At 67.5% G+C, this 18,165-nt stretch overlaps 2 protein-coding genes across 2 annotated transcripts; both read left to right on the top strand.

The window, feature by feature from the left end:
- The first annotated feature begins 1,356 nt into the window (after nucleotides 1-1,356).
- Nucleotides 1,357-7,659, top strand: SCRT1 (scratch family transcriptional repressor 1). Its single transcript, XM_070392615.1, has 2 exons — nucleotides 1,357-2,342; nucleotides 4,196-7,659. The coding sequence occupies exons 1-2, from the start codon at nucleotides 2,228-2,230 to the stop codon at nucleotides 5,146-5,148; spliced, it is 1,068 nt and encodes a 355-aa protein (XP_070248716.1). The 5' UTR covers nucleotides 1,357-2,227; the 3' UTR covers nucleotides 5,149-7,659.
- Nucleotides 7,660-10,109: 2,450 nt separating this feature from the next.
- Nucleotides 10,110-17,819, top strand: DGAT1 (diacylglycerol O-acyltransferase 1). Its single transcript, XM_070392559.1, has 17 exons — nucleotides 10,110-10,502; nucleotides 14,137-14,224; nucleotides 15,076-15,116; nucleotides 15,221-15,306; nucleotides 15,386-15,438; nucleotides 15,631-15,736; nucleotides 15,881-15,994; nucleotides 16,086-16,166; nucleotides 16,256-16,359; nucleotides 16,435-16,473; nucleotides 16,554-16,595; nucleotides 16,666-16,710; nucleotides 16,798-16,910; nucleotides 16,994-17,059; nucleotides 17,133-17,220; nucleotides 17,313-17,375; nucleotides 17,471-17,819. Exons 1-17 carry the CDS (start codon nucleotides 10,303-10,305, stop codon nucleotides 17,624-17,626), a joined length of 1,485 nt encoding a protein of 494 aa, XP_070248660.1. The 5' UTR covers nucleotides 10,110-10,302; the 3' UTR covers nucleotides 17,627-17,819.
- The last annotated feature ends 346 nt before the right edge of the window (nucleotides 17,820-18,165 follow it).

The following is an 18,165-nucleotide window of genomic DNA, read 5'->3' as shown; positions in this document are numbered from 1 at the left end:
CACGTACCGCCGGCACCTGGAGGGTTCGCCCCATAATTAGGCTTCGGTCCAGATGGGCCCCCAGTCCCGCAATCAAAATGCTAATTGGCCCTGGGTCTCCGGCTGCGCCTCGGCCCGGCCCCCCTGGGAGGATGCTAGTCCCGCCCCCACCTCGGACCGCTCCGGCTGCGACTCCGCGATAAGGGGGCGACCGCGCCCCGCCCCCGCCCCTCGGGAGCACCTGCCACGCAAGATGAATGTCCCGCCGCTGCCACGGCCGGGGTCGCGGGCCACAAAGCGGCCTGGCCCGAATCCACCCAGCACGGCTCTGGGGCGGAGATGCGGGAGGAAGCGGGGCGCCGCGCAGGCGGCGTTGAGGCGCTGAGCTCAGCACTCTCCGCGCGCCCCCGCCTGCGCGCCCCCGCGTGGCCCGCCCGCCGCGCGCTTCGGGCCCCGCACAAGGTCACCGCGCGCAGCGACAGGTGCACGCGCCTCAGGCTCGGCCGCGCCCGGCGCTGCCCCCGCAGCCACCCCTGCGACCTTGGTCCCCGAGAAAGTGGGCCGCAGGGGGACCCAAAACCCGGGACCCCTATGGGGGAGGAGACAATGGCAGCGCCGAACCCTGAGAGGGGACATATGTCCCCGCGCGGCCATTGTGCGGCTCGCACCCCCCGCCCCGCACCCTCGCGCCCCACCATTGGCCACCGGCCTAACGTCATGGGGGCTGCGAACCCTGGGCGGGCGGCCGCGGGAAGGGTATCCGGCTGGTTGCGGGGCCGAGGTGGGACTGGGGGAGTGGGGTGCGCCGCAGCCGCGCCGAAGGGCGGAAAACCACCCAGGAGCAAGGGCACGCAGCCCCTCTTCCCTTCCACTCCCCGCTCGCTGCGCCGCCGCTCGGGGACACAGGCGGGTGGAGGGAGGCCGCTCCGGCGGGCACAGGGTCAGCCCGGGTGACCGGGTGGCAGGGAGACACTGCGGCACGGGCGCGCGCAGAGCGTCCACACTGCGCTTTCGCTGCCTCAGCATCCGCTCCCGCGCCTCCCGCCTCCCCCACCCGCCCCCGCAGATCCCTGGCCTCCGCATCTGAAAGCGAGGTCGTCCGGCCCAGCTGCCTGGCATTCCTTCCCGAAAGACCCCAAGTCCGGGACTCGTGGGTCCCAGGCCGATCTCCCCGGCTCCCCCCACCCCGGACAATGCCGCCGACCGCCGGGCCTCCATTCCCGGAGCTGCACCGGGAACTTCACAATGCGGGAGCCGCGGCATCCCTAGGACCCTTCCCAGGAGGCCTTGGCGGGCCGGCCCCGCGCAGCCATTTCCGTCCCGCGCCCTACCCCTCCCGCAGCTGCTGGGCTTTAAAAGCCAGAGGCTGGGCCGGGCCGCAGGCAGAGGCGCCGCGGGCGCAGGAGGCCAGGCTCAGAGCTGTCCGAGCGCCCAGCCCCGCCCCCGAGCCTCGTCACTCCCCTCCCTCTCTCCCTCGGCCCGCCCTCCCCGCGCACCCCTCCCCCCGAGGACCCCCGCCCCCCGCCCGCCGCCAACGCCGCCGCCGCTCGCTCGGGCTGCAGAACAATAAAGCGAGCCTCCCAGAGACCCCCGCCGAGGACCCCCGCCCGGCCGAGCCCCTGCGCCCGCCCCGCGCCGCCCGCGCCTCAGAGCGCGCCGGGTCGCTGGCCGAGGTGCTGGCCGGGCCGGCGCTGGCCGCGGTGCTGAAGCTGCCGCCGCTCCCGCCGCCGCGTTCTCCGGGCCCGGCGCCGCCGCCCCCGGGGGCATGGGGGGCCGCTGACTGAGGCTCCGCCGCGGTGGCGGGGGGGAGGGGACGGGGGCTGCGGAGCCGGGCAAGCCCTGCACCCACTCGCAGCCTCCGGGCCCGGGACGGAGCCGCTCCCCCCCTCCCACCCCCCAGCCTCCTCCCCCGCCTGTCCAGGGGCGGCACTGCGGGCTGGGAAGCCGGGACCAGAGGAGGGAAGGAAGGGAGGAAGGAAGGGAAGAAGGAAGGAAGGAAGGACGGAAGGAAGAGGAGAGAAGAGAGAAGAGGGAGGGAAGGAAGCCGAAGAGGATCCGGAGGAGCCGAGGAGGAAGCGCCGGAGGCAGGAGGCCAGAGGACGGCGCTCGCTCGGGTGGCAGCTCCCGAGGCCAGCGTGGGGACCCGGCCGCCTGCAGCGCTGCTGGATGGTGACGGGGCCTCGCCGCGGCCGCAGCCCCCCCACGCCCCGGCTCCGCAGGCCCGCAGCGCCGGAGTCCCGTAGAAACCATGCCCAGGTCCTTCCTGGTCAAGAAGGTCAAACTTGACACGTTCTCCTCGGCGGACCTCGAGAGCTCCTACGGGCGCGCCCGCGGCGACCTCGGCGCACGGCTGCAGGAGAAAGGTGGGCGCAGGCCGAGGCCGGGCGGCTGGCCACCAGCCGACGCTGGGAGGGGTGGAGGGGTGGAGGGGCAGGGGCCCCAGGAAAGAGACCCTAGGGAAGCAGACCAGCGGGAGGTGGAGTGGACAGAGATGGGGGTTGGGGAGAGGCAAATGTAGGGACAGGCCCGAGCTGGCCTCAGGCCCAGCAGGGGCCATGTCTATGCCAGAGAGAGGATGGGGGGTAGGGGCCGGGACCAGCAGTGCCTGAAGGCGCACAATGACCCGCACCACGGCCCAGGCGGCGTGGACACCTGCTGACAGGCAGGACCTAGGAGTGCATGCAGGCCCACACCAGAGACCCAGGCCTGGGCGTACCGCCTCTCTGCTTTGGCGACCCCTCCAGCACGGCAGGCTAGGGCCAGCAAGGGAGTTCTGGGAGCTGCAGGGAGTAGGCACGGGGTCCAGGGAGACGGCACTGGCAGGGGCGGCGGCAGCATCCTCCCTGCAGCCAGGGTCAGGAGGAAGGAGGTGGGTAGGCGGGCGGTGGGCAAGGGAGGCCCAGAGTGCTGCGAGGAGCCGGGGGAGGCTCTTTGTGTGAGGGAGCCCAAGTTCAAGGACAACTGTTAGCATGCGGGCGAGCCAGGATGCCAGGAGTGCCAGCCACACGGGGTGGCAGAACCAGTGTGACCTGCAGGAACATGAGCCCGTGTGTGTGTGTGTGTGTGTGTGTGTGTGTGTGCCTGTGTGCGCCCATGTGACTGCGTGTGGCCATGTGACTGTGCGTGTGTGTGACCCTGTATGAGGGTGTACCTGCCTGTGTGCCCCTCCAAGGGACCCTGTGATCCAGGGGCGGCTGTGCACCCATGTGATGGCGACCCCGGCGGAGCTCATGTGAGGTGGGGGGTGGCTGCATGTGTGACCCCGCATTAGTAGGTGATGTGTTCCAGGATCAGGGGACCCCAGGGTTGACAGTGGCTGGTGTCCCCCTGAAGAGCAGAGCCTGCATCGTGTGGGGTGTGCACTGTGACTGAGGTGGTGAGAACCATCTTGTGCCTGAGAACAACTGCAGTTTCCAGTATGAATGCCAACCTGCCTGCAGCTTGTCCCTGAGAAGGTGTCCTCTGGTGGACACCTGCCCGGGCTGCTGGCCTGGCTTAGGGAGACCCCCACCGGGGTTAGGCCTGGGGGAAGAGAGCAGTGAGGAGCAAGGTAGGACCCAGGGGTGCAGGGTATAGCAGGGACTGCGGGGAGAAGCAGATGGAAGGAGGAGGATAGGGCTGGAGCCAAAGGGGTCACGTCCAGGGGCCCAGGGCCTGGGGCCTGGGGAGATGAGAGGTGGTGCGAGTGAGGGCTGGAGGGCCTGGGGGTCCATGCCTTGGAGCCTTAGGGGACAAGAGAGGGTCAGCATCCAGGCTGGCTGCAGGCTCTGCCCCCCCCCCGCCCCCCGCGCCAGTGGGAACCCCCAGAGGCGGTGGTGACGGGGTCCCTGGGCGAGCCCTGGCTTTGTGCGCTGCGGGTCTGCAGTGTGTTGCATAATCCGAGAAAACTGCTGAAGTGGGGAGAACCCGAGGGGGAGGGGCGGGACGAGGAAGGAGGGCGAGGGAAGCACCGCCCCTCCCCCCTGACCTTGAGGCGCTGCGGAAGGGGGGCCTCCTCCTCCCCGGCGAGGGTGGGGCCCCGGGCGGTGGGGTGGGGCACAGCTGGGTTCGGTCTCACTCTCCTCTCCTCTCTTCTCCTCCCGCCGCCTCCATCCTCCCTGCCCCCTGGTCCCTCGGCCCCTTCCCCTTTGTCCTTCTCCTTGGACCCCGGTGTCTCCTCCGCTGCCCGGTTGGTTCCTGTCCTGCTGTCCGCCCGTCTGCCCGCCTCGTCCTGCAGGATACCTCAGCGACTACGCGGGGCCCACCTCCGTCTACGATGGCGATGCCGAGGCGGCCTTGCTCAAAGGGCCGTCCCCGGAACCCATGTACGCGGCGGCCGTGCGGGGAGAGCTGGGCCCGGCGGCCGCGGGCTCGGCGCCCCCGCCCACACCGCGCCCGGAGCTGGCCACGGCCGCGGGCGGCTACATCAACGGCGACGCGGCGGTCAGCGAGGGCTACGCGGCCGACGCCTTCTTCATCACCGACGGGCGCTCGCGCCGCAAGGCCGCCCACGCCAGCGCCGCCGCCCCCTCCACGGCCTCGGCTCTGGCCTCCGACGGCGACGGAGGAGGCGGGGCCGCGGCTGGGTCCCGCGCGACGGGGTCCGGGTCGGGGGTCCGGGGAGGCAGCGCGCGCGCGGGGGCTGGCACCGAGGCGCGCGCAGGGCCGGGGGCCGGCGCCGGCAGCTCAGGGGGCCGGCACGCCTGCGGCGAGTGCGGCAAAACGTACGCCACGTCCTCGAACCTGAGTCGCCACAAGCAGACGCACCGCAGCCTGGACAGCCAGCTGGCGCGGCGCTGCCCGACGTGCGGCAAGGTGTACGTGTCCATGCCGGCCATGGCCATGCACCTGCTCACGCACGACCTGCGCCACAAGTGCGGCGTGTGCGGCAAGGCCTTCTCGCGGCCCTGGCTGCTGCAGGGCCACATGCGCTCGCACACCGGCGAGAAGCCCTTCGGCTGCGCGCACTGCGGCAAGGCCTTCGCCGACCGCTCCAACCTGCGCGCGCACATGCAGACGCACTCGGCCTTCAAGCACTTCCAGTGTAAGCGCTGCAAGAAGAGCTTCGCGCTCAAGTCCTATCTCAACAAGCACTACGAGTCGGCCTGCTTCAAGGGCGGCCCCGGCGGCGGCGGCCCCGCGGCCCCGGCGCCGGCCGCGCCGCCGCAGCTCAGCCCCGTGCAGGCTTAGGGCGGCGGCGCCCCCGTCGGCCGGGCTGGCTCTCAGCAATACGGGCCCCCAGAGAAGTCTCCGCCGGCGCTCGGGGGGAGGGGCCGGAGGGCGGGCCCCTCCTACAGCAATAGGGGGAGGGGGCCCCCGCCCCGCCCGCCAGGGGCCTGGCCGCCCCTTCAAGCAATAGGGTCCCGAGGGGAGACCCACCCGAGCTCCCTCCCTTCCCCTCCAGGGTGCCCCAGGCTTTTCCCCAGCAATAGGGTCGAGGAGACCCAGAACCGAACCTCATCTTAGGTTTCTGAAGACGGGGGCGGGGTGAGGTCGGGAGCGCCCCTCCTCCCTCCTCGGCACCCTGGATCGCGTCGCAGAGACTCAGGTCTTCCCCACCCCTTCCCGAGCCGTCCGGGGCCAGGCCCAGGCAGCCGGTCCCTCCCCCGCAGCAGGCCCAGCAGGAGCAGGAGCTCAGCCTGCGGAAGCTCCCTGCTCCCCAGTCTTCGCTGACCCCCGGGAGTGTTAGCCGCGTGGGGGGCCGGGGAGGGAGGCGGACAGCGGCACCCTTCCCCCTCGGGTTCCTTCTGGGGCCTCAGTCCGAGCCGCTCTCTCACCCTCGCCTCGCATTCTCTGCCAAATCAAATTCTTCCAGCCCAGCTTCCCGGGCTCTGTCCTCCATATCGAATATAATGACGCATATCGAATCGCATGGACTTCTCCGACCTCTCAGCCCCGCCCCCGTCCTGCCCCGGGGTCCCCTCCCTCGCCCCCGGGGTGTCCGCGCTGGAGGACGGACTCCCGGGGCCCAGCAGGCAGGCCTGGGCGGCCCCCCACACACCTCTCTGTCTTCGCTTTGCGGGTAAAGCCCCCGGGGTGCGGATGCGTCGGGTTTTTCTTTCTGTATTTTACGTTTTATTTATGAACGGATTGCACTCGGGTCAGGGAAGGGGCGCGGAGGCGCATCCTTCCCACCGACGCCCGGGGCTTGGGGTGTCCAGGGCCACGTTCCCCGGCCACGGGCCCCGCCTCCTGGGAGCCTCAGGCCCCGCCTCTCGGAGGCCGGCCCCTCCCCCGAGCCCCAGACCCTGCCCCACTCGGTTGCCAACTTTTCGCCCGTCTATGCCAAAGCCTCGGCGGCGACTCCGCCCCAAGGGCCCGCCCCATTGGCCGCCGCCTTTGTGACGTCACTGCATGCAGCCCCAACCCTCCTCCCGTCCCTTCCCGGGGCTGCCCGCTCCCTCCTCCTCTTAGTTAGTCCGAAGCCGACTATAGAGCAATAATGCGCACTGCATGCGAAGCTGCCGCCGCCTCTAGTTACTGAGAATCAGGTATCCCCCGCCCTCCTGCCCCATAGGCCCCTAGATCAGGGATGCTGCGCGGGGCCGGACGCGCAGCCTTTCTCCCCCTCCCTGCCCCCACCCCCCACGGCAGAGCCCGGCGGTGTAATGGTGTCAGGGGGTTCCCCCAGGACCCCTCCTTCAGTTGTTCATCACCCACTGAGCGGGCATTGGGTCCCTCCTAGGTGCCAGGCCCATTGCCGAGTCTGCCAGGGCCTGGGCGACCTGCGGGGGTGGCCTGTTTGTGACGGGGCCCAGCGCCCTGGGGTGTGCCAGGGACAGTGGCAGAGGCGAAGAGAGAGGCCGGATCCCTAAACCCAAATCCGCACCCCACCTTCCCACCCCGGGCCAGTGCTCGGCTCAGTCGGTCTCTGCCTCTGACTGGGGCCTGGCTCGGGGCAAACACCAGGCCCCAAGGTTGCCCACATTGACCCCAGGGACCCCAGGACTTCCACGCCCTGGCTTTGCCGGCTCTGCCCGTGGGGACAGGGCCCCAGGCCAACCAGAAAGGTGCAGGCTGGCGCCTAGGACTTGGTCAGCCCCATCCCCGAGGGCCCCAGCCCCGCTGCCGCTCAGCTGCCTCCGCAGGCGCCCACCGGAGGGCCCAGCAGAGCAGGGCCCACATCTCCAACCCCTACATCCCAGGTCGATGCCCACACAGCTCCCAAGCTGGGGCCTGCCCGCCTGTGCCGGGCACACTCGCATGCACATGCACACACAGGCCCCGCCTCCCCCCACGCCTGTCCACCTACCTAGGGAGAAGGCCGGAGGCAGTGGCCGCCAGAGCCTCCTGCTCCCCCACCCCACCCCCCGCCGTGGAAAGCCATGGGCCCCCTCCTGCCCCCATAACTAAGCAGCACAATAACCGACTTAGCGAATTCAGGTAGAAGGAACGTTTAGGTAGCACCTATTTTGTACTGATTCTAAGAGCAGGGCCCGAGATGCGGGGGCCCTCGGGTGGGGGCTGTGGCCGCCGGCCCGCCCCGCCTCCACCCCCGCCTGCGCCCCGCCGCCTTGTACATACTCCCACCCGGAACAGGCCGGGATTTTTACTCGGGCCGCGCCCCTCTTCCGCCCCCGTTTGGGGCCGGGCCGGCCGGACAGACGGACGGACGGACAGACCTCCTTCCTAAGCACAATAGCACCAGCTCCCCGGAGCGCCGCACCTCCACGAGGAGAATAAACGCCACTCTTGATAGAACCCGGAGTGTCGGCTGGTGTGTCCAGGGCTGGACCCGCACTGCAGGGGATGCTGGCCACGTCGCGGGATGGGGGCGGGGTGGACAGGCCAAGGCAGGGCGGGCTCAGGGAGTGGCAAGCAGCCTGCTCACACGGCCCTGGGGGCACGCTGCTGCCTTTTGCTACGGTGCAACCCATGTCCGTGTCAATTTGTGTCCCCTTTTGCAAGAGCGTCTTTATAAGCCCCAGGGGCAACCCCCCTGCCCCCCAAGGCAAAGCATAAGTCATGTCTTCCCGGGCAGGTAAACCTCCTCTCTGCCAGGAGTTGGAGGAGCTCCGGCTTCCAGCATGAAGCCAGGGCGGTTCTAGAATGGCTCAAGTGGTCCAGCAGGGCCTGGAGTCCCATGGCCTGAGGTGCCCCCATTCTCCCTGTTGTGGTTCCTGCTGCCCTGGCAAGCCCGGCAGCCACCAGCAAGCCCTCTTGATGCCAGGGGAGAAAAGTGGAGTTGACAAGGGTGCGAGGTCTGATCCCTTCCTGCAGCCTGCTACCTACATCCTGACCCTCTGACCCAGGGGACAGGTTCCCCCATCCGAGGAGGCCTCCATGGTTCTGGGGAGGAGGTTCCCAGGGTCAGAGAGGCTTCTACCAGCACCCACAGCCACCTCAGCCTGGAGAGGATGAGTCAAGCTGAGATGAGGGTGGGGTTGTGCTGGGTGGGGACAGCCCGGGGACAGGGATCGCCTACCCCACATGCCCCGAGACACTTAGACAGGCAGGTATGAGCTGAGAGGCCCAAGGGGAAACCCGGTCAGCCCACACTGGCAGGGGATAGGCCCACCCAGACTCCCTCAGGTGGACAGCAGGGAGCCTGACCAGCAGCAGGTCGGAACCCTGAGGCCAGTTGCTCAGGGTGGGGCTTACGTGGGCCCCGCTCCTGGGGGATCCGAGGAGGTTCCTCTTTTTTGGTGCGTTCACAGTCTGTGCCTTCCCACTGGCTCTTGGCCCTGCTTTCCTGGCCCTCAACTTCAAGGCGGGAACCTTGGCTTCCCCCTCCCCTACCCATCCCCCCCAACCACCCCTCCATCCCCCGTCCCTTCTGGTCACCTTACTTCTGTCGCCACTTGCCAGCTGACTGCTTGCAGCTGGGATGTGGACATAGTTATTAGGCCACCAATACGATCCTTCACTTAAAAAAAATTTTTTTAAATTGATTTCAAAGAGGAGGGGAGAAGGAGAGAGAAATATCAATGATGAGCCCTAGCCGGTTTGGCTTAGTGGATAGAGCGCTGGCCTGAGGACTGAAGGGTCCCCGGTTCGATTCCTGGTCAAGGGCACATGCTCAGGTTGTGGCTGGATCCCCAGTGGGGGGGTGTGCAGGAGGCAGCCCATTAGTGGTTCTCATCACTGATGTTTCTGTCTTTCCCTTTCCCTTCCTCTCTGAAATCAATAAAAAAAAATATTTTTAAAAATAAAAGTTTAAAAAACAAAAAAATACCTGCCAGTTAGGGATGCCAAGCTGGCATCAGCCCCAGAAGGTCCAGTGGCAGCACCGCCACCTCTACGACCGGGCGCCGGAGCAGAGGTGGTGGTGCAGGGGCGAGCGAGGCCCGTAGGAGAGGCCGCTGACCTGAGCTTGCTACAGGTGTTTTTAGGTAAACCAGGCCTGAGCCCCAGTAAGCCCCGAACCCTGAGATCCAGGATGCTCGCATTCCATGCCTGGGAGAGATGAGGGCTCAGCCAAGGAGGAACGCGGACTTGCCTGCCCAAGGGCCGCATTTTGTGGTGGTCACGGTGGCTTAGTTTCATTTAAGGACGGGCGATTGCAGACTATACAACGACACAGAAGCCTCCGGTCCCCCCGAGATTCGGCATCCCCTGGCTAAACTGGCCCTGGTAGGAAACGGGGGCGGCCCGGTTGGAGGGGGTGCCTACTCCGCTTGTCAGCACCGTCTCCCTACCCCGGCCGGGCCCTGGGAATCCACGGGCGGGCTGGGCGGGCGTCCCGGGGACACGGGACCTGGGACTTTCTCCCGCTCCATTCTCTGGCCTGGAGCGTGTCTGACAACCTACGCGGAGGAAACGCTGGTGCCCGCGGTGGAAACCACAGTCGTGCTCCGCAAGGTGCGCTCTCGGGACCGACCCGCTGGGGGGTGGGCGAGGCGAGCTCCCACGGACAGGGCTCCGATCGATCAGCGGCCGGACGGTAACGCACCGTGGGTTTCATCACTAACCTCCGTCCCCACTCTCCGCGCCTGTTTTTGCGGAGGGGGCCATGGGGCAGCCCAGCGGCCAGGCGGCGCACAGCTGCCAGCAAACTGTAGGGAGCAAAGTCCTCCGCGCTCCGGTCCGCGCCGGGAAACTACAACTCCCAGGGTGCCCCGCATCGGGCGACCACGACTCCCAGAGTGCCCCGCGCGCCCGCGGACTACAAATGGGTGCACGCCGAGCCCGCCCGCCAGTGAGCGGTTCCCGGAGCGACTCGGCTACCGGACACGGGCAGGCCTGGCGGGCGCGCGCTGATTGGCGGCACGGGCGGCGCGTGGGCTACGGCGGCCGGCAGGGGGCGGTGGCAGTTGGCCTTGGGTCCAGGGGCGGGACCGCGGGCCTCGGGCGCGGAGAGCCCGGCGGGCTACGACTCGGCCGCGGCGAGGTGCGGGCTGGATCATGAGCGACCGCGGCGGCGCAGGCGGCTCCCGGCGCAGGAGGACGGGGTCGCGAACCTCGGGCCAGGGCGGCGGCGGTGGCCCCGCGGCAGCGGAGGAAGAAGTGCGGGACGTGGGCGCCGGGGGGGACGCGCCGGCCCCGGCCCCCGAGAAGGACAAGGACCGAGACGCCGATGTGGGCAGCGGCTCCTGGGACCTAAAGTGAGCGGTGCCACTGATTCATAACCTCTGACCCCTGACCCAGGCCCCTGCAACCCTCCCTGTTCCGGGGCATGGCCGCGGCAGCGCCAGCTCCGAGTCCGAGAGCCTGGTCCCCGGACTTGGCGTAGCCAGGGGTGCCCCTGGGGCTCCCACAGGGAAACAGGCCTAGGGGTGCAGGTCGCCTGCCGGGGTCACTCAGGCGGGGGCGCCGAGGGGAGCCGGCAGCAGCCCCGCTTGCAGACCCTCCTGCATCTGCGCATCCTCAGGGGGGTCAGGAGCCGGGCGGCGTGGGGGTCTGGTCCCCGCCGAGCTCAGGTTCCCTCGGTTCGTCCGGAAGGAGACGGTTCGGATCTGGGTTTGCGATGAGGGGGGTCTCCTGAGGGCTGTGAGGGTGCCTTAGGGGTGGGGGGCAGCAGGAGACGGGCTGCCTGAGGACGGGGGCGAGGGGGCAGTGACAGCCTGTCCTCTGGAGGAGGAATCGGGGTCCCTTCCTTTCCCGGCGCTTTCATCCCTCGCCCAGCGCTTGGCGGGCTGGGGCCCTGCTGTTCCAGGAGGAGTGTTTGCTGTGGGGACCGCTGGGCCTTGGTTGGGTGCAGGAGGGGGGCCCACCCCCAGGTGGACAGAGAGGAAGGGACGGAGGAGCAAGTCCAGGCCGACAGGACCTGGCTGCCTGGCCACGGCTCCCCCTTCGCCGCCCCGGGGCTGTGGACTAGAGGTTATCGAGGAGGAAGCGGGCAGTCGGTCACCGGTTGGCAAGGATTTGCTCTCCGTGGTTGAGAACTGAGGCTTTCCTCACGGGCACCCTGGGGACCGGTGGGCGAGGGCAGCTGGGGTGTGGGCACTGCCCCTGCCCTTGGAGCGCTCACAGTCCACCTGAGCGATAAGATAATCCCCGCGCGGAGCAGCGTGAGCAAAGGTCAGACACGAAGTTCATGCAGGCTCTAGAGAGGGATGCTTTCTTCGGGGCGGGGTGTTGCTGAGGGAGGCTGCAAAGAATGGGGGTGCTCGAGGGCCCTCTGCTAGCTCCCCGAGTTATCTTCTCCAGGGGCGGGGGCGTGGCTAGCATGATCTCTGGAGGAGGTGGAATTCCGACCTTTTGTGTGAGACGGGTGGGGGCGGGCATGCTGGCTCCACTCTGGGAGAGGCAGTCACTGTACATGGGCCGGAACCGGGCCTGTCCTTCGCTAGCTGGGCGAGGGGGAGCCCACCCTGGAGGCCTGGACCCCTGGGAACGGTGCCAGGGATGGGCTGCCCAGGGCTGGAGGGGGAGCTGGTGACCGCATTCCCTCCTGGTTTCCAGGCCATGCAGGCCATGTGTGCTTGTCTCTCAAACCAGGATGCCACAAGGTTCGGGGTCCCTGGGGCTGTGGCCATGGTTGGGGGGTGGGGGCTAGGGGGCTAAGCCTGCCTTGCTCTGGCTGCCTTCCTGGGATTGGCCTCTGGCACTAGGCCTCCACCTGCCTGTCCTCCTCCCTGCTGTGTTGCCTGTTCTTTCCCCTTCCTGCTACCCGCCCCCCCACCCCCCTTCCTGCTCACCTGGGCCTGGGCAGGCGGGCCAGGCCCTGGTGTGAGCTCATTTCTTCCAGCCCAGGGCCAGGGTGTGGCTGTGGGCAGGAAGGAGAGGACACCCCTTTCTGCCCTGCCTGGCTCACTCCTTCCCAGGGCTCCACACACTCTCCCTCAGTGCAGGGCCCTCCCAAGGGGTTTGCCTCTGCCTCTCCCCTTCCAGCAGGTCCGAGGCTATGGGGAGCTCACTCAGACACCTTGCACCCAGGCTTGGCCCAGAGGTTGGGGGGTGCTGAGGAGATGCAGCTGGGGGTGAGCTGGCACTCTGCTCCCCCTTTGCTCTGCTTGGCCCACGAGCTGGCCCACGTGGCCCTGGGTGTGGCTCACAACCGGGGCTGTGCCTCTGCGCCAGCTTCAGACCTTGTTGGGCCTCGGTTTCCCTGTGCCCAGCCCCCGGTGCTGATGTGCGGGTTGCGTGAGGCGACACACATGATGGTTAGAAGGGCCCTGCTGGCTGGGTGGGCCTGGGGCGTGGGTGTGGGCACTGGCAGAGGCTGGAAAGCCCCTGCAGGAGGGGAGAGGGTGAGAGTCTGGTGTGGGGGCAGAGCCTGCCTCCGGTGCCAGCGTGCCCGTTTGCTCTCTGGCCCTGCTGCTGATGCCTGGCAAGGCTGGGCCTCTGTGGGCCTCTGTGGATGGTGTGCTTTCTCCCCTGGCCGGGGCCTCTGACCTGGGGTTGACGAGGCCAGGAAGCTGGTGGAGGGCCCTGAGGGGTGGCTGTGCGCTGTTTGGGGAAGGTCTGAAAGGGTTCTATATCGTTCTGTGTCAGATTGGAAAAACCCTTTGTCCACCCCTATTTTCATCTTAGAGTCTGACGCAGATAAAGCCAGCACAGTCTTGGTGGCCCAAAGGGGGCAGGGGTCACGGTGTTGTGAAAGGCCCTGTGGGTGTGCCCCGCTGGGCAGCTTTGGGCTGGTTCCAGTGAAAGCCAATGGGCTTGGGCTTGGGGGAGGGCTCCTGGGACAGGCTCAGAGACCCTCCTCTCTGGGGAGCTGGGCCTCGGGCCCCTACCCCCCTCGCAGAAAGGCAGGTGCAGGGCCTCAGGGGGAAGAGGGCCTTGGGTGGAGGTCACAGCCTCCCTGTGAGGCCAGGAAGGACCTGGAAGGTGGTGCCAGGCCAGGGAGAGGCTGGGAGAGGCAGGTGGGCCAGGCAGGTCCAGCCTGGGTCTGGGAGGCAGGAGTGCGTGTCCACTGCCTGGGCTGAAGAACGCTGAGCAGCATCTTGGCTTCTTGGTCCCTCGCCTCCCCTCTGAGTGCTGACCCCAACCACAGCCAGGCTCGCCACTGCGGCTGGCCGGCTTCGCCCTCTGGTGCCTCTTAGGCAGAGATGTGTTTGCAGGAGGGAAGGGAGGCCCCGGCCTCACCTGTTTCAAAACTGGAGGTCTTGCTCAATGTTTGTGGGGCTTCCTGCTGGCATGCCGCTGGGGTGAGGCTGCGAACAGCCTGTGAGCCAGCTGTGGCCCCTCCCCCCCTCTGCGGCACCTGAGGATCAGGCAGGGATGTGAGGGTCCCCCATCCCTAGCACTGGGTGGGAGCATTCCTGCCTGCTTCTATGGGAGACCCCAGCTATCAGGTGCGCGGCCCCCGATGGGCTCCTCTCAGCCCCCAGCCCAGCAGGAACACCGCGCTGACCTGTGGTTGGAGGCCACACTGCTCCCCGAAGGTCACACCAAGCTGGGTGCTCAGCTGGCCCTGGCAGGTCCCTGTGCCTGCTGAGCTGTGTAGGCCAATGTGGGGAGGTGGTGGTTTGAGGGGGGTCCCTTCAGCTCCCTGGTAGGTGGGATGGGCTGCCCACCCCACCTCTGCCCAGGCTTGCTGGGTGGACTCTGGCTGTGGGCCCATCACACTCCATAGCTAGTGTGGGTGGCGGCAGCTGGTGGCCTCTGGAGCGAGGCTGGGTCGGGGCCTGCAGTGCTCCGGCCGATGTTGCCCTGGGCTGGGCAGGCCCCTGCCTGGCTCCCCTCAGACTGTCAGGCAGGAAGGTTGGAGTGGGGAGTGGACACAGCTGCTGGGCTGGGAGGGGTGGGCAGCTTGTGGCCCTCCCCTAGGTTCTCACTGCCTCCTGCCCTCAGGTGCCACCGCCTGCAGGATTCTTTGTTCAGCTCGGACAGCGGCTTCAGCAACTACCGTGGCATCCTGAATTGGTGTGTGGTGATGCTGGTGAGTGGGATGGTGGCTGGTGGGTTTCTGTGGGAGGCTTCTGTGCTGTGAGCTGTGGATAAGGGGCACTGGGGAGCAGAGAGGAGTGAACAGGAGGGTGGCTGGCCCTGGGCTGATGGGCTGTGGGGTTGAGGATGGGTGTTCTGTGGGTACGGGGCTTCCTTGGCAGCGTGTGTGAGTCGTTTTGGGGTCCCAGAAGAATCCCCTCTGCTCCTGAATGGCCCTCGTGGGTGTGGAGCCCCTGGCTGGCCTGGCCTGGGACGAACAGGGCTGAGAAGATGGCTTTTGGGCTCAGCACAGCAACCCAGCCATTGCTCTACGGGCCCCGTCCCTCTCCCTTAGCCTGGGTCGTAGGTGCCCCCAGGAAAATGCCTCTAACACACCTTGTGGCCTGGCTGAGGCCCCTGCTGCTGGGCCCAGTTCCTGCTGGCACCTTGTGGGGGTGGGACTGGCAGTGCTGGCCCAGGAGCAGCTGGAGTCCAGGGCTCAATGGGCAGCATGCAGGGCGGGGCTGGGAACAAGGGTCTGTTTGGGCTGATACGGCCCCAGGCCTTCAACCCTCAGACTGAGACACACCTGCCCCAAGGCTCCTGGCTGCCCCTACGGAGGCCCCAGGCACACCACACCCTCCCTGCGCAGCATGCCAGGGCGCCTGGGAGCTGTGGGCGCACTGCCTGGTGGGTGAGAGGCTGGTGGGATGGGGTCCTGGTCCTCTGGGGCCATTGCAGGCCTGGGCTGGGCTGGCAGAGGCTTGGCCGCGGGCAGCACTGCTCGGCTCAGCCCCACAGCCTTTGCCCTGCTTCCGGAGCCTCTGCCATGCCCGCCGCGATGTGCGCCGCCCTCTCTTGCAGATCTTGAGCAATGCACGGCTGTTCTTGGAGAACCTCATCAAGTGAGTCTCTTCCCCAGGGCCCTGGCCCCACCCGAGGCCCCGCAGCTCTCACTGGCCACCCGGGCCCCCCTCACCTGCTCAGGCCTTCATCTCCCCACCCCCAGGTACGGCATCCTGGTGGACCCCATCCAGGTGGTGTCTCTGTTCCTAAAGGACCCCTACAGCTGGCCGGCCCTGTGCCTGATTATTGGTGAGCTGGGCACTGAGGAGGGTCTTGGGTGGGGGAGGGCTTACTGGGCCTGAACAGCCCTGTGCTCTTCTGTCCTCAGTGGCCAATGCCTTTGCTGTGGCCGCCTTCCATGTGGAGAAGCGCCTGGCGGTGGTAAGCAGTGCCCGCATGCCCCTGCCTGGGCCAGAGGTCCTTTCCTCACAGGCCTGGGCTCAGGGCAGGTGCCACCCTCCCCACTGTGTGTGGCTCTCCTGGGAGGGGCTGCACCCTCGGCCTGGCAGCCTTCCCCAGGGGGACCCGTGGTCCAGGGAGTGGGCCCTGGCTGAGTGCTGCCCCTCCCCCCAGGGTGCCCTGACGGAGCAGGTGGGGCTGCTGCTGCACGGGCTGAACCTGGCCACCATTCTCTGCTTCCCAGCGTCTGTGGCCTTCCTGCTGGAGTCCATCACTCCAGGTGCCCCCCATTCCACCTGTCCCATCCCAGCTGGTCGTGGGGGGACCCCAGGAGAGGCCCAGGCCAGCCTCAGGGGCTGCCCCTGGCCGCAGCTCTCCTGTGGGTGGTGTGGGAGGCCACGGCCTGACCCTGCCTTTCCTGCAGTGGGCTCCGTGCTGGCCCTGATGACGTACACCATCCTCTTCCTCAAGCTGTTCTCCTACCGGCATGTCAACCTGTGGTGCCGAGAGCGCAGGGCTAGTGCCAAGGCCAAGGCCGGTGAGGCTGCCCGCCAGGGGCGGGTGGGACTGGGCAGCAGCGGGGCCTCACCTTAAGCATCCCTCTCCTTCCTTCCCTTGCCACCTCCCAGCTTCTACTGGGAAGAAGGCCAACGGTGGGGCGGCCCAACCCCCGGGCACCGTGAGCTACCCGGACAACCTGACCTATGGAGGTGAGGGGCCTGCAGCTGGCCTGGGGGTGGGGGGCAGGGGTGGGGTCCGCAGGCCGGGCCCTGGTGCCAGCTCTGCCCTCCCGTTCCAGATCTGTACTACTTCCTCTTTGCCCCTACGCTGTGCTACGAACTTAACTTTCCCCGCTCCCCCCGTATCCGAAAGCGCTTCCTGCTGCGGCGACTACTTGAGATGGTGAGGCTGGGGGTGTGAGGGGCTGGGTGGTCCCAGATGCTGGGGCTCAGTTTGCTGCTCTGCTTCCTCCCCCAGCTGTTCTTCACCCAGCTCCAGGTGGGGCTGATCCAGCAGGTATGGGAGCAGGACGGGTGAGGGTGCAGAGGGGCTGCCTGGTGCTCTGGGTGGAGCTGACGCTGTGCCTTCCTTTGCAGTGGATGGTCCCTACCATCCAGAACTCCATGAAGCCCTTCAAGGTGAGTGGCCAGGCTCCCCTGTGGCTGGAGGGGGTGTGGCCTGGGAGCCAGCTGAGCCTTGTCCCTGCAGGATATGGACTACTCCCGCATCATCGAGCGCCTCCTGAAGCTGGCAGTGAGCAGGCTGGGCTTGGGGCGGGGGGGGGGGGGGGGGGGGGGCCCTGAGGGGGGGTTCTGGAACCTGACACCACCTGTCCCCCAGGTCCCCAACCACCTCATCTGGCTCATCTTCTTCTACTGGCTCTTCCACTCCTGCCTGAATGCTGTGGCCGAGCTCATGCAGTTTGGGGACCGCGAGTTCTACCGGGACTGGTGGTGGGTGACCTCAGTGGGGGCTGGGGCTGGGGCTGGGGCCAGGGCTGGTCATGGCGCCCTCTGATCATGGTCTCTTGCCCCAGGAACTCTGAGTCCGTCACCTACTTCTGGCAGAACTGGAACATCCCCGTGCACAAGTGGTGTCTCAGGTGGGTGTGTGGTGGGTGGTGGCAGGCCCTCGAGTGGACCTGGGCACCTGCCCACGTTCTCCTCCTCCCACAGACACTTCTACAAGCCGATGGTCCGGCGTGGCTATAGCAAGTGGGTTGCCAGGACAGGGGTGTTCCTGGCCTCTGCCTTCTTCCACGAGGTCAGTGCTTTGTGGGCACCCTGCTTTGGGCCTGGAGCTGGGGTGCCGTGGCCCTGAGGAGCCAGCTGACAGCCCTCTCTCCCCTCACCCAGTACCTGGTGAGCATCCCTCTGCGCATGTTCCGTCTCTGGGCTTTCACCGGCATGATGGCTCAGGTGAGCACCAAGGCCTCTTCGCCTGCCCTGTTATGTGCCCGGGGCAGCCAGCCCGCGGTCACCACGGTCAGCTGACTGCGTATCCTCGTCCCCAGATCCCGCTGGCCTGGATAGTGAGCCGTTTCTTCCGTGGCAACTATGGCAATGCAGCCGTGTGGCTGTCGCTCATCATTGGGCAGCCAGTGGCGGTGCTCATGTACGTCCACGACTACTACGTGCTGCACCACGAGGCCCTGGCGGCAGAGGCCTGAGCTGCTGCCCACACTCCTCACTGCCACCTCGCCTGCCTCACTGCCCATGGCCTCCTCCTGGCCCTGGGAGGCCTCTCTGCCCCTATGGGGCTCCTGCCCCTCAGGAATGGGAGCAGCACAGGCCAGTGCCTCAAGGACCTGTGCTGACCCCACCCAGGGTCCGAGGGTGTCAATAAAGTACTGTCCAGCGTAAGCTTGGCCTGAGGGCGCTGGGTATGGTCTCACCGCCTGGTCCAACAGCGCTGGCTGTGGGGGCAAACTGCTCGGCGACTCAGAGGGCCTCAGGCTGTGCTCTTGGGATGGGGGACCGGGTCCCTAGGGTCCATGTGCTGGGAGGACAGCACCCTTGGGGTGGGGGCCAGAGGGGCTGGGCAGATTGCACCTGACATCATGGGTGGCAACTCTCATTGCCCAAGGTCTGCTGTGTCCAGACTTTCTGCCCAGATGCCCATTAACACCATGTGTGGGACGTGGCTCAGAAGTGGGTGCCCATTCCCCCAGAAGTGGAGCTGGTCTTGGGGCCGGGCCTGGAGGGAGTC

This window comes from Myotis yumanensis, unplaced genomic scaffold (genome assembly GCF_028538775.1).
Source record: "Myotis yumanensis isolate MYYU_CA2020_CCGP unplaced genomic scaffold, mMyoYum1.0.hap1 SCAF_15, whole genome shotgun sequence".
Taxonomy (NCBI): Eukaryota; Metazoa; Chordata; class Mammalia; order Chiroptera; family Vespertilionidae; genus Myotis; species Myotis yumanensis.
The sequence above is the reverse complement of the archived record's forward strand: the minus strand, read 5'-3'. Positions and strand labels throughout refer to the sequence as shown.

Coding starts and splice junctions, on each gene's coding strand:
- SCRT1 (XM_070392615.1), top strand. CDS start 2,228: ATGCCCAGGTCCTTCCTGGTCAAGAAGGTCAAACTTGACACGTTCTCC. Junction 2,343..4,195: donor CGCACGGCTGCAGGAGAAAG/GTGGGCGCAGGC, acceptor CTCGTCCTGCAG/GATACCTCAGCGACTACGCG.
- DGAT1 (XM_070392559.1), top strand. CDS start 10,303: ATGAGCGACCGCGGCGGCGCAGGCGGCTCCCGGCGCAGGAGGACGGGG. Junction 14,225..15,075: donor ATTGGTGTGTGGTGATGCTG/GTGAGTGGGATG, acceptor CCTCTCTTGCAG/ATCTTGAGCAATGCACGGCT. Junction 15,439..15,630: donor TGGAGAAGCGCCTGGCGGTG/GTAAGCAGTGCC, acceptor CCCTCCCCCCAG/GGTGCCCTGACGGAGCAGGT.